The following is a 17,013-nucleotide window of genomic DNA, read 5'->3' as shown; positions in this document are numbered from 1 at the left end:
ATACTACAAACGCCACTATAAAAATGATTTTTAACGGCGCTTTTTGACAAACGCAGCTAAAAACATGACTTTTTAAAAAATATTTTAATTAAATAATATTTATTTCTATGATAAATATTATATTATGTTTTTGAAATTTAAACCTTAAACTATATACTTTTAAGGATAAAAAATAGGATAAATTACACCCATAGTCACTTTTGTTTACTTCAGATTACGTTTTAGTCACTTATGTTTGAAATGTTATGTTTTAGTCACTTATATTATCGTATTGTAACATTTTAGTCATTGAGCCATTAATTGTCGTTAACGGTATAATGGTAAGCTAATGTGGCGCATTAAATCATCATTTCAAACAAAAAAATCAGGTTAAATTATATAATTGGTCCCCATATTTTTTTTCATTTTGAACAATTTAATTTTTTCTTTTATGTTCTTTTAACTATCTTTTTTTTCATTATTTTCCATTATCTTCTACTTCTCCCTCTATTTTCCTACAAGGATGCTGATTGCACCAACAAGGATGCTGGCTCGACGTCCTTTGTTTCTAGTAACATAGGAGGCTCCAAATGTAGAAACAAGGCCTGCGAAGTAGAGCGAAGACTTAAAAAGTGTGAGGAGCTGGTTGTCATATTTGCAGTAGTCAGTTTTAGCACACACGTTTCTATCATAAGCACACACGTTTTAGCAATTTTACAAACAAGAAAAAAAAATAGCTTTTCTTCTTAGCTCACACTTGCAGCACTAGAAACTGAGTAAAAGAGCATTGATAATAATTGTCATTAAGACTCCATTCTTATCATTTATAGTTAAAAGAAAACAAAAAAACAAATAAGCATTGTTCATCTAAGTAGACCAGAAACATCCTTGGCAAGCAAAAGCATTTGTGAGTGCCGAGATAATTCTACATATGCCAAAAAGCCTGCAACTGGAGCTTATTGCTGCATGGCAGAAAGCCTTTAATGTCCAGATGGATCAAAATTTTTAAGAGTACATGGACTTACCTTATATTTTAACCCCAATATATATTTTGGTGGGGGGTTGAATCTTATAAAAAGACCAATACCTTCTTGAAACTTCAAGATCCTCTGTCTTCAACATGTTTGCTGATTCAGCCTTTAGATGCTGCCATTCTCAGTCAATATGCACCATAAAAACATGAAATTAATAACCTGGGTATATATATAATTTATATTTACATGAAATTAATCCAATAGGACAATAATGTTAAACCTTACCAATTTATAGGTGACAATTAACAAAAACAAGCGATTCAAATTCATGTGTTTACTAACAAATGGAGGAGAATCTATATAAAGTAAAGAGATGAAAATCATAAATAAATCTATAATTAATTGCATTAAGACATCAAAAACAAAAGACATGCTAACCTGCAGGTTTTGTTCAATTGGCTTATTGGTTTTGTTATCCTTTGTATGCCACCTATAACGTTCTATAGTTTGCTGCATGCTAAATAAATGATATATCCAAATAGCAACACAAATCAATGCATGGAAAAGCTTGTAATTAAAAACCAAACAATGTTTTAATTGGGACAGAAGCTACATGTATATAGGCATAAATGCAATAAAAACCTCAAATGAAAAAAAAAATGATTAACTAAACAGTATCATTAAGCATTTCCACAATGAATTTCAAAGATGAAAGAAAATATCTATGTACATATAAAACATGACATAAACATTTTCAAACAATGATCAGAGTCATATATGAAATCATCTGTAGATCATTCAGACATTAGGTAAACAAAGTTGACTAATGTTGCGGTCTTTTCTCTGAAGAAATTATTGGATTTAAACATGAATAACATCCAATTATATATTTTTCTAATAAGACTAATACTACATAAATAGATTAAAAAAGACCTACAAATAAAATAACCATTTCCATATGATACTTCCAAGACACCCTTTTATTTTAGAAATATAGTTTAAGAAAAAACATTGTTTTATACCGCAATAATACCAGTACATGATGAAAGGGATAGTACTACAAGGTTATCAGAAAATTGTACCCTTTCTTTCAAATAAACATTATTTTTCAAGCCACCACCATATACAAGGAAAATTTTCAAGTTTATCTTTTAGGACAAGGTACAGTTTAAATATTTTTGGTTTCACTTTTGGTTAGTCCTATAAACCGGCATCATTCTAGTCACGAAGTTGTTATAGTAATTAGGGATTAGTCATAAAATATAGTTTAATTTTGGTTCTTGAAAAAACCCCACATGAAAGAACAATGTTGTGGAGAGTAATGATCTGCGTAAGTGAGAGTTTTTATGGCAGAATCAAACAACCCTAAGTATGAAAATTGGTGCTGAACAGCAAATTAATTGAAAAGGATGGGGGGTTTAAAGAAAAATATTATTTACCTACAGCTTGCAAATTCAAAGAGCTTGCCTTTAGGAGAGAAGATGATTAAAGCAACTTCAGCATCACAAAGAACTGATAGTTCAAAAGCTTTCTTTAGTAGCCCATTTCGTCGTTTTGAGAATGTAACTTGCCTGCTCGTATCGTTCTCTATGCGCCTCATTTGTGCTTTTCCCCTCACCATGATGAGGATCTTCGTACCTTCAAAGCCAACAAAACATATATATATATTAAATACCAAACAGGCATTAAAACAAACACATGGAAAACATAAGAATATAAATGAACAAAAAAAGAAAAGCAGTTATTAAAGAAGCAAATTATAAAACCCAGAAAACCCTTTTTTAACTCAACTCAATTGGATCATACAAAATTTAACTCAAAACCAAATTAACATAACTCTGAAGTGAACTGTGTCCCTAATGATCTAAAACCACACGCAATAAATAAACCTCAGAACCCAAATTAAAAACAACTGAAAGCTAAGATCGAAATCATCTAAACCCAAAACAAGATATCACCAAATTAGAATGAATTGCATTCACAATTAACCGCTAAATACAATCTTTGGCCAAGTTTTATGCAGAGTCATCCTCTTGATTCGCTCCGTCTGACTTTTGCTTAGGTGGGGCTAAAGGGGATGGAGAGCCCTCCATTCCTATCTCTGCTTTTAGGTCATTGATGCTCTGCTCCAGCTCATTTATACGGTCTCCCATTTCATCAAGTGCTTTGAAGTTAAGTAAACGATAGATGTCACACAATTCAGAGTAATACTAAAGTAACTAATTAACTATTTCTATTTCAATTAAAGCTATGATACTGCGAAATGTAACAAAGGGTCTAACTTATTTCATACTCAACCGGCAAAAGACCATCTCGTAAAGCTTAACCTCATAGTCCAAGATTTCCCAACAAGTTGACAAATTTGATACTCAACAGTGGTTTTAGAAGATATACTAACCTCCTTGTCGCCTCTTTCATCAATAGACCCAGACTTCAACGACTCTGCACCTGCGGTTTAACTTTTATAATAGCACTCAATCAAGTTTAGAGCATTTCTCTGTATTCGAGTTCGACTCAATTCTATTCCAATTTTATTTTATTTTATCTAAAATTTGAATTTAAATCGAGTAAAAAATACCTTTAAATCCAATTTTACCCGGAGAGAACTCTTAAAGAATTTACATATTTCTTAAAAAAAGTGACGACAAAGATTGATTAAATAAAGGTGGACATTTTACCTCTTTGTTGACCCATTAGAAGAGAAAACAATGATTGTGACACAGATATAATCAAATCAAGCATAAAATTCAAAACATAAGTTTAACCATTTCCAGCTATGTTGGATTATAGGTTAGGTCAAATCGTGTCAAATCCATTCATCTATACACACTCGCATGTATCTAACTCCTGGTTAGAGTTTAGTAAGAAACCTATTCCTAACAGGACTATCATACGCACTATATTGAATCCTAATACCAGTGAAAATTAACTTACTGAGAATATCAATTAGAAGAAAACGTTCTCACTCCAAACCTCTCTCCAACGCAATCCTTGGGCATCCACCAAGATCCTAAGACTTGTGGTATGGAAGTTAGTAGACAACTCTAGTAGCTGCCACCATCAATGAGATGGAACAAGAACCAATACGAAAGTTGATTCAGAAGAAGTTTTTTGGAGGTACAGAGAGTAAACCATTTATAACTATAGCAGGTAAACAGCAAAACACTAGACCTATTCATCTTGTCCAACCATAATTTTAAGCTTTTCAGACAACATGCAAACGAACACTACATAAGCCAAATCACACTTGATAAAGAAAATTAATGCTAATTTAGATGTTAGAAAAAAAGTGAAGGAAAATGAACAAGAAAACAAGATGGAAACAGTATTTTAAAAGAAAAAACTGGAATCCTTTTCCTTTAATTGGTCTCTTAGTTTATCCTCTCATTTTCCCTTCACACTCAAACAAGATTGGAAAATGTTTTCTCCCATATATTATACTTTCAATTCTTTCACATTTAATACATTTCAATGTCTTCACATTTTTCCCATGATTCAAAATTTCAAAGACAGCCTAAAGCACATTTTGATGACTTATACTGAATTTTTGCCAAATATAGATCATTAAAACAGGCAAGTTTAGTAAATATACATTCCCAGATGAGTACAATACTTTTTGCACAATGGACATATATTTATTACTCAATGTAGAAAAAAAGATACCTTGACATGAAACCCCACAAGCGACCTAGGCTAACCCCTGAATCATCACGCAGTTCAGATACAAAACCTAAATTGGGAAAGTTAAGAGTCAGAAAGTTTTACATGCGATAACAACCATAACATAACAAAATAAGAATGAGTTGTAAAAAGATTAGATACCAGAAACAGTTTGGTGAAGCAAGCCAAGTTGGAAGCAAGTAACAGATCCATCATTTCTCCCAAGCAAAAGACGCTGCCATACAAGTAATTGGCTCATTACAATTAGAATAAGCACGCGCATCAAGCTCTATAAGTTCGTCCCTGGAGAAAATTGAAGTCAAGTCCTTGGAAAGTTTGGGCGTTTAAAAATTGGGGCTGAGGAAGAAAAGATAGCAATGAGCATGGAGTTAAAAGTTTTTAAGGACGGTATGTTTGTAAAGTTGGGGGTTTCAAGGGGGAAAGTTGGGGTTTGAGGGGGGAAGGGATTTTATAAAATGGGATTTTTTTTTCAAAGTAAAATTATTTTTTGTGACGTTTTTATATTGCTTATCTTTTGTGGTATTTTTCATAAAAATACCATAGAAAATTATTTTATTTGGAATAAAACGATATTGTTTTACTATATAAAATGTCGTTATTTTTTAAAGTAAAATTATTTTTTGTGCTTTTTTTTAAAAACGTCGCTATTGCTTATCTTTTGCGGCGTTTTTCATAAAAATGCCGCAAAAAATTATTTCATTTGGAATAAAACGATATTGTTTTGCTATGTTAAAATATTTTATTTTGTCTCATTAAAATTATTAGTTAAGTGATTTTATAAAACATTTATTATTATTTTTATAAATTGAATTTTTATAAAAAAATCAAGTACTCTCAAAATAAATATCGTATATTTTAATAAGAAAAATGATTAAATGACTGTAATTAATTATTAAGTTAGAATTATCCAATGTAAGCAATTAATCTCTCACATATCAAATTTCTATTAAAGATTGAGACGTTAATCATGATCTTATATTATTCATTTTCGATCTAATCTCCATTTTATTAGAGATATTTCTTCCTAACTAAAATATAATTATTTTGCTAGATGTTCGATGTGGAATGATTTTAGTTTTTGTATTTTGTTTTATTTGTTATAATTTGGTCCTATATATCCAAAATAGATAGTTACCTATCCGTATCAATTTGTTACATTTATTTATTTATTTATTTATTTTTTAAAATCTAATATTTAAATACATCAAATGGTTTAGATTAAATATTTTTTAGTCATAAACACCGCTAATATTACCTTTTCCGGAGTTTACAGAAGAAACGCCACTAATAAATTAAATTCTTGTGATGAAATGACACCGTTTTGGAAAATTCTAATACATATTAGCAGCGTTTTGGCTATAAATGCCGCCAAAGCTTTCATATTTTACAATTTTTTATATTCAATTATTGTATATTGCATATCAATTTTAAATTAATAATATTTACAATTTATTATTATCTCTTTTACAATTACATAAGAACTTATTTAATATATAAATTAAAAAATATTAATTAATCTAAACCTTAAACCCTAACCTGACCCTAAATCTCTAAACCCTAAATCACTAACTCTTAACCCCAAACCTCTAACCACTAACCCCTAAACCTTATTTAATATATAAATTAAAAACACTAATTAATCTAAACCATAAACCCTAACCCAACCTCGAATCCCTAACCCCTAACCCCTAAACATTGTTTAATATATAAATTAAAACACACTAATTAATTTAAACCCTAAACCTTAACTTGAACTGAATCCATAAACCCTAAATCCCTAATTATTAACCTCTAACCCCTAACCCATAAACCTTAAATCACAACCATTAAATCAGAATCCTTAATCCATAATCCCAAATTCCATAATCTATAAACCTTATAATTGTAACTCTTAAACCGGCCCTAAATCCTAAATTAACCATATATATACCCTAAACCATATATATTAAACCCTAAACTATAATGATAATTAAATTAAATATTTTAAAATTAATACTATCGTATCTTTTACAATTATATTTGAAATTATTTAATATATAAATTAAAATCAATCAATCATGTACCCAAAAATTTTAAAATTATTTTAAATAATAGTATTTTACTTTTTCCATTTTTAACAAATATTTTCTATATTTTTATTTCAAATTATTTCTACGTGTCATTATTTCAAATTTATCCATTTTAACAAATATTCAATTAAAAATAAATTGAATTTTAATTAATATAAATAAACAAATTAAATAGTAAATAGACAGATAAAATGTTTTTGCGGCGCTTTTTCAAAAACGGCACTAAAGCCCCGAGCATTAGCGGCGCTTCTTGAAAAACGCCGCTAAAGATCTGAGCATTAGCGGCACTTCTTAAAAAATGCCGCTAAATATCTGAGCATTAGCGGTGTTTTTTTTAGAAACGCTGCTAAAGCCCTGAAAGGTAGAAAACGGTGCCGTTAGGCTTAGGTTTTTTGCGGCGTTTTTTGGAAAAACGCCGCTAATGCTCGATCTTTAGGGGCGTTTTTTTTCCAAACACCGCTAAACATGCCGCTAAAAGCCTGTTTTGCTATAGTGACACTAGGAATTTAGAAAACATTTATAAGGTAGAGATTCACTTTGTGAAGATAGTGTTAGCAATCTAATCACGCGGATCCACATCTTTTCCAGTTTCAATCTCAATATCGAAAAGAAAACTGAAAACATAAATTTAAAGAATAATTTTGGCCTATTTTCTTTTTGTTTATTCTGAAAAAAAAAAGAGAAAAAAAACTACCAGAGATATGTCGCTAGGGTTTTAATCAACTTTTGATTAATTGTATTTTAACCCTTGAATTTTGTTGAATTATTCAATTTAATATTTTTTTATTTTAGTTTTCAAATTCAATTATCGTGTGCGACCCATTAGGCTTCCAATTATGTTAGCAAGAAATATAATTTATTTCAATCTGTAAATAATTATATTTGTAGATTCATGAGCGATATCTAGCAACCCATGATGACCCCTAATTATTGGAATAGTCTAAATATATTTTCGACAAAGTCTTTTAGCGTTCGGTATTTATTTGTAATTTGAACATTTCATCATATATCCCAAATAAGCTAAAAGTCATGGCACAGTGTCTACCTTTGCTTATTCATGTTAGTCTACAACTCATATTAACTCTGCCTAATTGTCTTGTCTTGGCCAAAGACTTGTGGCTTTTATAAGTCAAAAGCATATAGGATATGTCCCCTCATATTAGTTGGAGTGATGGATCATCTCTGGACCGCTCTACCACCTTCGTATGCCTTATGTCATATCCAAAATTACCTTAAGCATTTGTTAATAGGGACCTATTTCATGATGAATCAAAGTATGACACTCAACGTACAAGATGAGTTAGTGCCACAAGTCTAAGGATTATTTACACTATTGACACATGAGAGTATTTCCATAGGCACGTAAGTGAAATACCAAATGGAACTCTTATAACAAGTCATGTTCAATGTATTTGTTCTTATAACAAGCACCTACATATTATCCTCAAGTAACCTATATTTCAACTTATGAAATTAGTTGCATGCATTGTGTGCATGAAGTCTTAACATGAGTTGACCTTTGAGCATTATCAATGTCCTATCTCGAGAATACAACAGCCAAAATCAATTTAGGAATAATAACTTTAATGCAGAGAGATCTCATAATTATAATTCATTATAATTTTCTTGTATAGCCTAATGTGTTCCATGAGCTTTATATATACAAGTGTTAAATGTCATATCAATACAATTAAATATTGTTTAATCTTTACAAACGAATCACGATTGACTTGTAGGCTCACACTAACATATAATTTGCACTCTAGTGGTGTGATCAAACATTTTTAATTTTATTTATTAAATTATATATGGTTTATATGTTGTTAATGAAAATTAATTAAAAATTATATAGTAGAAACAATTAAAATAAAATAACTCTAAACTTACAAAGTATTTAATACATTGTAGTATAAATCATGTAATGGCACTTGTTAGATATTCATGGTGGATATCCAATCCAAATTACACATTATATAGTGTTATCTAATGCTTCTTATTGAATGAGATTAAATCATGAAAAATCTAAGGATATTTTCCTTTCATAATTACTAAGGAATTTTCCTCTTTTCTTTACCCAATTCTTAATATTATATATTTTTATATTTGATTTATGTGATTATTTTAATTTATTAAATAACATATTTTTCTTTATCTAAAATAATATTATAAATTAAGTTCGCTAAATGATAATATCGGAAAGAGCGTTTGATAAAATAGTTTATAAACAATTTAAACGAATTAAATACAAACAAAGTTTATTTTGTTTATTTGTGTTCATAAACAAACTCATTTAAATTTTATTGAAGCTCTTATACAAGTTGTTTATTGTTTAATTGTATATAAGTAATAATATCATTATTGTTTGTGGGAAAAAATTATTTGGGGCATTATCAGTGGAGTTAAAACTCCCTGAAATCCTGGCATGCGCTTTTAGGGAATATTAACAAAAAAAATTTAAAACAAATACATATCAGTTACTAAAAGCTACTTGTCGAGTTTATAATAATAACCCTTATTTGTGTCCTTATTTTATTGGGAAATTATTCTGTTCAATGCTAGTGGGATAAGAAAAGCTCCACAAGCTAGTCTAGAATGACATCAAGTGTCGCTTTTAATTATTTTATTATTATTTTACTACACGTTAAAAAGTGATATCATTTTAAACCTACTTGTGGAATTTTTTTTACTCCATTGATGGTGCTACTTGCCCAGACCCGAAGGCCCGCCTAAAATTTAGAAGGGTTTGAGTAAAAAAAATTAGACCCAAAAAATGGACTTGGGCAAAAAAAATAGATTCGTTTAAAATATGGTCTGGGCTCGGGCTTGAATATTCAAGGTCTGAGCCTCAAGCCCGACCCAACTCGTTTTTAAGTTTATAATACTTTTTATTATTTTATTTTTACATATACTAGGTAATTTAGAACACATTAAAAAAATAAACTTATACAAAATATATAATATTACTCTAATGTAAACATTAAAATAATGTTATAAAAAAATTCAATAAATAAAAATGTGTAAAATTATTAAATATTAAAATAATATAATATAAATATTTTAAAACAATTAAAAATAGTATGGGCTTGAGTTAGTCTTTTGCAAATATGAGCAGGTTTGAACAAAATTTTAAACCTATATTTTGGGTTAGGTCAGGCTTGGGCAAAATAAAATATGCTAATATCATACTTAAGCTCGACCTAAACCTGTCCCGACCCGACCCATGAACACCTCTAATGGTGTACATGATAATAATCCTATATTTTATTCATTTATAATATATTTATTTGATTATTTTATGTCTAAAAATAATATATATTTACTGTTTGTTTGTTTGCTTATTATTTATAAACATTTTTGTGAACATGTACAATTATATGTTTTGTTAAACAGATTCGTTTAATTTTAAGAGCATGCTTGTTTAATGTTGGCTAATAAACTAATATAACTTAAATAAATGAACATCAACACATATAACTTTAAACAAAGACGAATGCAATTTTGAAATTATTAATAAATATGAACTAGAGATAAACATGTTTAAAAACAAACAAGTTAGTATAAATCATGCTTAAAAATCAAGGATTAAATTGAAAAGACGGTAAAAATTAAATAATACACAAAACTTGTCTTGTAGTTATTTATCCCATTGCTAAAATTCTAACTTTCGATTTTTAAATATAAGTTTTAAATATTAAGACTCAAAATTATAGTGGCAAATCAGTAGATATTTTCAATGGATAAAAAAATTTCATAATTTATTTTAATGTTTTGAAATTATTTTCAAAAATTATTTTTGAAAAGTATCGATTTTAATAGTTGTATGCAAAACTCAATTTTCATTTGATTATATGGTCTTGAATCTTGGTATTAAAATAAAAACAAAGAAAAATCCTTTCAATTAATTGAATTCATTAATTTTATCTTTCATTCCAAACAAAAACAAGCAATAATTTAATTAATTGCAAGTATGTTTTTTTCCCTTTACTTTTAGCTTAGCATGGAAAGATTCGAGATTATATAATCAAAAGAAATTTAAGTTTCATAGTCAATTATTAAATTTGAGTTTATTTCATTAGAAATAATCTGGAAACACAAAGTAAAATTTAAAAGTTTTTAAAAAATTAATTTTAATATTATAGAAATAAATCGGTTGATATTATCAATTACTAAAAGCAATTTCAACAATTTATTAAATTTATTTTGATGTTTTGAAATTTAAAATTTTAATGTTAAATTTTTTAAAATTTTGACTTTAGGATAAACAAGTACAATTTGACAATTTTGTATATTAGTTTAATTTCTATTTCTTTTTCACTTTAATGCTTGATTTTTTACCTCGATCAATACTTAAAATCTATTTTTGGGTGACTAAAATGAAAGCGACTTAAAAATTGAGTGACCAAAATGAAAGTACAAACATGATATTGCATGTTCAATTAACCGTCTTTAGAGATTTAAAACTTCAATGACTAAAATGAAAATACCTTAAAAGTTGGGTAACCAATTAAGTAAGTTATCCTATAAAATTTAGAATTTATGAAAGACTATATAACTACATACACGAGAGAAATTATTTTTCCCACCACATTATCCATCCTCCTTTCCAATTACAATTTATTCCATGTCATTTATACATAATTTTGCTAATTTTTTAACCTAAATCTCAAACCCTAAACTCTAACCTCTAAATTCTAATCTTAAAATGTCTAAATTTAGGGTTTAAGGTAAAAAATCAAAATTATATATCAATAAAATGAATAAATGTACTAAAATATCAGTAAATAATTAAAAAAGAAAATAAATAATCTGATGGAAAAAGCTTATAAAATCATTTATCTGGAGACAAAGATGAACTATAATAATAAATTAAAATTAAATAATAAATATATAACCAAAAAAAGGAATAAATAAAGATGGTTTGCCAGTTGGCACTTGAAGATTAAACAAATGAGCTGACTTTAAAGAGCCTTCCACTTCCTTTGGTGAATGATCCAAGAATTCCCAATTTACAGTTTCTCAAGCACTAATTAATGGAGATTGATAAAATAATGAAAAAGAAAAGAAAAAAATGGTAAAAAATATTACCTTTCTTAGTACTCAGTAAACAATGAAAAAACCAAACCCAGACATAGAGAAAAGTCAATAAGGGTACCCTATTTATTTTCTTTCTTTTTCCTTTTGCCCCTCCAAAGACTTTATTTTGCGTTTCTTTATCAGTCAATATACTATTCTAAGGTTTTTTTGTCCTTATTTTGTAAGCATTTAATTCTTTTACATATATTTGTTACTTTTCTCTATTGAGAACAAGGGAAGGATAGTCAACAATTGGGGAAATTCAAGTCTTGTACAGCTGTGGTTTGTTTGTTCTTAGTATTTTTTTTTCTTCTTCTTGTGAATTGGGTGTTTTGGTGGATCGGTAAGGAAAATTCTAACATGCCCATTTCATGATTTTGTTTTGATTTTCTGTTTATATAGGAAAATTTAGGCCTGGGGGTGTTTAAAGTTGTTTTTGTTGCTGGGTTTTTTTGTTTTTGCCTGTTTAATGTTCTTTGATTATGCAGGTTGAGAAATTCTTGGGGGGAAAATTATTTTCTTTTAGATGTTGAGTGATAATAGATAAAGAAGTGAGAAGTGTGGAGGGGGAATTGAATTTTATGGATAATCTATGTTGCTTCAACTCAGTCTATTCTCAGGTCAGCATATATTCAGTTCAATCTTTTCGATTTAACTTTGAATATTTGAATTATCCAAGTCTATATATCAGTTTCCTAGTTGTTCTCATCATATGTTTCCTAGTTGTTCTCATCATATGTTTATGTATATACCTGTATATATTTGGTTGGTGATTTCAATTAGATTCTTGTAAGGCCATGATCTAGTTTAGTGGCAGCTTTGACTTTATGCCAGATTCTATGTTTCTTTCACTTTGAGTGCATAGGCTATTGTAGCTCAGTGCCAAAGCCTTTTTTTGGTTTTTTTTTTTTTGGGGGGTGGGGGTGAGGGGTTCAAAAGAAACAAATGAAACATGAAAGTATTTTTTGAGATTTGAAATGCTACCTTTAAATTATGGGAATATTTGGGGCTTAGATGATTGCAGAGCACTAGAATCCTGAAATTGAGTTATTTCAATAAAACAGGATACCTTTGTTTTAGCGAGGACACTGAAAAATAAGTTTGAAACAGTTTTAATGCATTTTATCTGTGGTGTTTTGATTTATTCTGATGTTATATGCGAAATACGGAAGATATACCGTACTGGTTTTTCTATTTATGATTCATTTAGGGTTGTTGATATCTGCATTTTTATTCCTTTTATAGTTTGTGTTGGATCTTGAAAGCATTGAAAAATATCGCTAGTTTTTTGCTTGTATACTAATAAACATATCTTCGTTTTAGCTTTACTCGGTTTTTTTTCTTAGTCTTTTTGAAAGCTTCAGGGCAGATTCTCTGTTCTGTTGTTTGGTTAACAACTAGAGGAATCGAGGCAATGGTTTTACCCTGCGAAAGTGGTCATCATGATCTCCCTGGTTCTTGGTTTTCAGGAATCAGTTAACAAAGTTCTCTTATATACTATTCAGTTTTGAATTTGATGTTGCCAATGTGGAAACACGATCCTATGAAACTTTTCACTGTTACGGTTTGTTGGTAATTAGAAAGATGATACCTAGATAGAGCTTGGTTGCTGTTTCTTCTTCTCCTTTGCTTTCTTTCAATTTGTTTTTGGCTGCAGTCCATTATTTAATATCATAAAAGTTTTTATCTTTTAGGGAAGACGTTCTTCGTGTAGCTCTGGAAAGGGTAGAAGCCATCAGGGGCTTGTCAAGTATGGCTTCACCTTGGTGAAAGGAAAAGCAAATCATCCCATGGAGGATTATCATGTTGCAAAGTTTGCTCAGCATCGGGGACATGAGCTCGGACTTTTTGCCATATATGATGGCCATTTGGGAGATAGCGTACCAGCCTATCTGCAAAAGCATTTGTTTTCCAACATCTTGAAGGATGTGAGTTCTTGATTAATCCAATATGAATAATACATTAGGGCTTAGGGGCATCAGATACCACAGTCAAACAGAATAATTCTTGTCAGTTAAATGCTACACTCGAAAAAGAGTGTCTTTATTGATCTAGCAATGGTGATTGCTGTTTAAAATTTTCTTCGAAAATGAAAGGCGAAGCTATAAATTTTTTAATCGGCGTTGAAATGATGGTGCTTTGATTCTTATTGTTATAGCCCCAACTCCCCGGCTGCATTTATTGGCTGTTAAAGTATGTCCTTGTGTTATGTAATAACTTGCAGGAGGAGTTTTGGACCAATCCCAGGGGGTCCATCTCTAAAGCTTATGAGCAGACAGACCAAGCAATTCTCACACACACTCCCGACTTGGGTCGAGGGGGATCCACTGCTGTCACTGCAATTTTGATAGATGGGCTGAAATTATGGGTTGCCAATATTGGAGATTCACGTGCTGTTCTCTCAAAGGAAGGGCAGGCGATACAGATGAGTATCGATCATGAGCCGAACACAGAGCGTGGCAGCATCGAGAACAGAGGTGGCTTTGTCTCAAACATGCCAGGTTATTATTTCACATCTCCCCCGTGCATATGTATGATTTTCTGTTTAAGGAAAATTTGTTTACAGATTGAAAGCAAATAATTTCTCTAAACTTAATAGAAAGCTTATTGATTGAGATTGCTAATCTATCGGACTATATCGGTTTAGTTATTGCCTCCGAATGCAAACTAATCAGCACTAAAATTTTGTATGATGATGACTTGTACTGTTACTCATTGATAATCAATCTTGTTGGGGCATATTTTTCCCCAGGGGATGTGGCAAGAGTGAATGGCCAACTTGCTGTTTCTCGCGCATTTGGAGATAAGAATCTTAAGTCACACCTCCGATCCGATCCCGACATGAAAACTGTCGATATTGACTCGGATACCGAACTTCTCATCCTTGCAAGTGATGGACTATGGAAGGTGATCCATGTCTCTCTTTGTGAAGACCAACAATGTCTAATTTATAGTTTATTTTGTTCTCATTTTTGTATGCAAATTTAATCCAGGTCATGTCCAATCAAGAAGCCGTTGATATTGCGAAAAAGACCAAGGACCCGCTTCGAGCAGCTAAAAGGCTAATAACCGAGTCACTGAACCGAGACAGTAAGGATGATATCTCCTGTATTGTAGTTCGTTTCAAGGGTTAATTGCAAAACCAAAAATGCAATGGAAGAACAGTTCCTCGATCGAATGAGATACGATTCAAAAGGGTAAACACCAACTAGCAATCTCATTAAAAATGCATAATGCTGAAAGTTTGTAGTAGATTTCATTATCGTTAAGGTACCCCATTTGATAGGAAAGAAAGTAAAAGAGTAGTAATCTAATGGTTGAAATTCATGCATATGATCATATCGATGTATGCTATATGTTCTTGGTCGAGTCATTAGATTAGACGTGTTCCTTTCAATTTTCCTTTACTTTCCTTCTTACCAAACAGAGTGTTAGTGTTTGTGGCGGCAAGCGGCGGCTTGCCGGCTTTGGTATTTGGTTGAATTCTTCATTGTAGATTCATTTCCATCATTTTATGTATAATTTTGCATTGCACCTCTTTAAGGCATTGAAGATGGAAAAGCTCAAATCTGTTGAAATAGCTTCAACTCTTCAGATTTTTTGAAGTCTAATTATGTCTTCAGTCCTTATACTTTTCAGATTTTTGCAATTTAGTCCGTCTACTTGGTCGATACAGTGATAACTAATTTTTGTTAAATTTAAATATGTTTTATAAATTGAATTTTAATTTTTTTAATCAGAAACTTAAATATTAATGGTCAAATTTAACGAAAATTTATTAACAGTATTATCAATTGAACTTTGTAATATATAAGTATCTTTTAGATATCATTAATCACACCCTTTATGCATTATAACTATCCTCTTCATAGTAGATATTATTGTGCGGGTCTCATAAAAAAGCGCTGTATACATACCCTCAAAGGACAAAAGAAAAATGAGAATTCCCTACCATTTCTCTCACCTTCTCTCACATGAGAACCCCATTTTAGATATTTCATGAAGTGTAGGTTCTCTCCCTTTTTTTCACCATCCTTTCGAGATCATTCGTCTTTATGGCTCCCCTCCTTTTTAGGGTGAATCATTTCTAAACTCTCAATCTAAAGCTTGTATTAATTGTTGGTGTAGTGAGCATGGTATTTTAAGATACACATCGCTTCATCTAGTGTTGAGCTTTCCAAAGCTCTTGATCTTTTCAGGTTGCATATCTCTTAAGGTATCTTATACTTTAAGATACACCTCACCTCACTAGGCGTCGAGCTATCTGAAGTCATTGGCTTTTTTAAGTCATGTACCTCTTAAAGTATCATATCTCTTAAAATACACATTATCTCATCAAGTGCCAATCTTTCTAGAGCTCTTGATTTTTTTCATGTTGTATATCTCTTAAGGTGTTATCTCTTAAGATACACCTCAGCTTATCAGGTGTTGATCTTTTCAAAGCTATTGACCTTTTCAGGTTGCATACATTTTATGGTATTGTATCTCTTATGAGAAGAGGTGTCAAGTTTTCTAAAGCTTTTGATATTTTTAGGTCACAGAGATACACTTTCCCTCGTCTGGCGTTGATCTTTTTAAAATTATTTTCTATGTCACGTAATACTTTGCCTTCTTAGCCAATTAACTTTTCAAAGTTGACCTTCCCAAGTCATGTAGTTCTTAAAATATTTTTCTTTCTCTAATAAAAAAGATTTCCAGGACACTGAAGTTTCGCCCATCCTTTTTGTCTTAGAGAAAATAACTTTCTCTTTAACTTGAGAGCAATTGCTCTCATCTATTACCGAAAAAAAAAAATTTCTCTCATTGGGAGTAATTGCTCTTACCATGCGCGGCACTATAAAAAAGTTAAATCTCTAACAATATTTAATGTACATGCCACATTATGTTTTTATTTTGGTCACTTGAAAAATATTTTTAAGTATTGATTGGAGTAAAAAATTAAGAATTAAAGTGAAAAGAGATAGAAACTAAAATAATACATAAAAATTTTCAGACGGTACTTCTTTATCCCAAAGTTGAAATTCTAAATTTTTCTTTAATATTGAAATTTTATATTTCAAAATATCAAAATAAATTGAATAAATTGTTGAATTTTTATCCATTAGTAATGCTAAACGATTTTTACTATAATATTATAATTAATTAATTAATTTAATTTAAAATTTTAATTTTATGTTTTCAGATCATCAATTAAAATAACTCATATTTAATAATTGTCTACAAAATTTTAATTTTTT

General features: G+C 30.1%; 2 protein-coding genes across 7 annotated transcripts; one reads left to right on the top strand and one right to left on the bottom strand.

The window, feature by feature from the left end:
- Window positions 1-752: 752 nt before the first annotated feature.
- Window positions 753-5,073, bottom strand: LOC105795081 (MADS-box protein SOC1). 4 transcript variants are annotated; one of them, XM_052628644.1, is made up of 6 exons: window positions 4,776-5,073; window positions 4,617-4,683; window positions 2,393-4,004; window positions 1,239-1,470; window positions 1,067-1,125; window positions 753-941 (listed from the first exon to the last, which is right to left on the bottom strand). In XM_052628644.1, the coding sequence occupies exons 3-6, from the start codon at window positions 2,572-2,574 to the stop codon at window positions 905-907; spliced, it is 510 nt and encodes a 169-aa protein (XP_052484604.1). In that variant the 5' UTR covers window positions 2,575-4,004; window positions 4,617-4,683; window positions 4,776-5,073; the 3' UTR covers window positions 753-904. The 4 variants fall into 4 exon arrangements, with proteins under 4 accessions (XP_052484604.1, XP_052484606.1, XP_052484605.1 ...); XM_052628646.1 differs by having other exon boundaries at window positions 1,392-1,470; XM_052628645.1 differs by having other exon boundaries at window positions 753-1,125; window positions 1,392-1,470; window positions 4,776-5,067.
- Window positions 5,074-11,891: 6,818 nt separating this feature from the next.
- Window positions 11,892-15,387, top strand: LOC105795080 (probable protein phosphatase 2C 10). Of its 3 annotated transcripts, XM_012624546.2 has the most exons (6): window positions 11,893-12,119; window positions 12,265-12,396; window positions 13,471-13,704; window positions 14,001-14,277; window positions 14,529-14,683; window positions 14,770-15,387. In XM_012624546.2, exons 2-6 carry the CDS (start codon window positions 12,358-12,360, stop codon window positions 14,908-14,910), a joined length of 846 nt encoding a protein of 281 aa, XP_012480000.1. In that variant the 5' UTR covers window positions 11,893-12,119; window positions 12,265-12,357; the 3' UTR covers window positions 14,911-15,387. The 3 variants fall into 3 exon arrangements, with proteins under 3 accessions (XP_012480001.1, XP_012480000.1, XP_012480002.1); XM_012624547.2 differs by having other exon boundaries at window positions 11,892-12,396; XM_012624548.2 differs by lacking the exon at window positions 12,265-12,396.
- The last annotated feature ends 1,626 nt before the right edge of the window (window positions 15,388-17,013 follow it).

This window comes from Gossypium raimondii, chromosome 3, assembly GCF_025698545.1.
Source record: "Gossypium raimondii isolate GPD5lz chromosome 3, ASM2569854v1, whole genome shotgun sequence".
Classification (NCBI taxonomy): Eukaryota; Viridiplantae; Streptophyta; class Magnoliopsida; order Malvales; family Malvaceae; genus Gossypium; species Gossypium raimondii.
Note: the sequence above shows the minus strand (reverse complement) of the source record. Positions and strands in the feature narration are given on the sequence as shown.

Excerpts from the sequence above, each read along its gene's own strand:
- LOC105795081 (XM_052628643.1), bottom strand. The coding sequence starts at position 2,574 with ATGGTGAGGGGAAAAGCACAAATGAGGCGCATAGAGAACGATACGAGC. Across the intron at positions 1,471-2,392 it reads TTTGAATTTGCAAGCTGTAG|CATGCAGCAAACTATAGAAC; the intron begins GTAAATAATATT and ends TCATTTATTTAG. Across the intron at positions 1,126-1,238 it reads TAATTGTCACCTATAAATTG|CATCTAAAGGCTGAATCAGC; the intron begins GTAAGGTTTAAC and ends TGAGAATGGCAG.
- LOC105795080 (XM_012624547.2), top strand. The coding sequence starts at position 12,358 with ATGGATAATCTATGTTGCTTCAACTCAGTCTATTCTCAG. Across the intron at positions 12,397-13,470 it reads TCAACTCAGTCTATTCTCAG|GGAAGACGTTCTTCGTGTAG; the intron begins GTCAGCATATAT and ends TTTATCTTTTAG. Across the intron at positions 14,278-14,528 it reads CTTTGTCTCAAACATGCCAG|GGGATGTGGCAAGAGTGAAT; the intron begins GTTATTATTTCA and ends ATTTTTCCCCAG.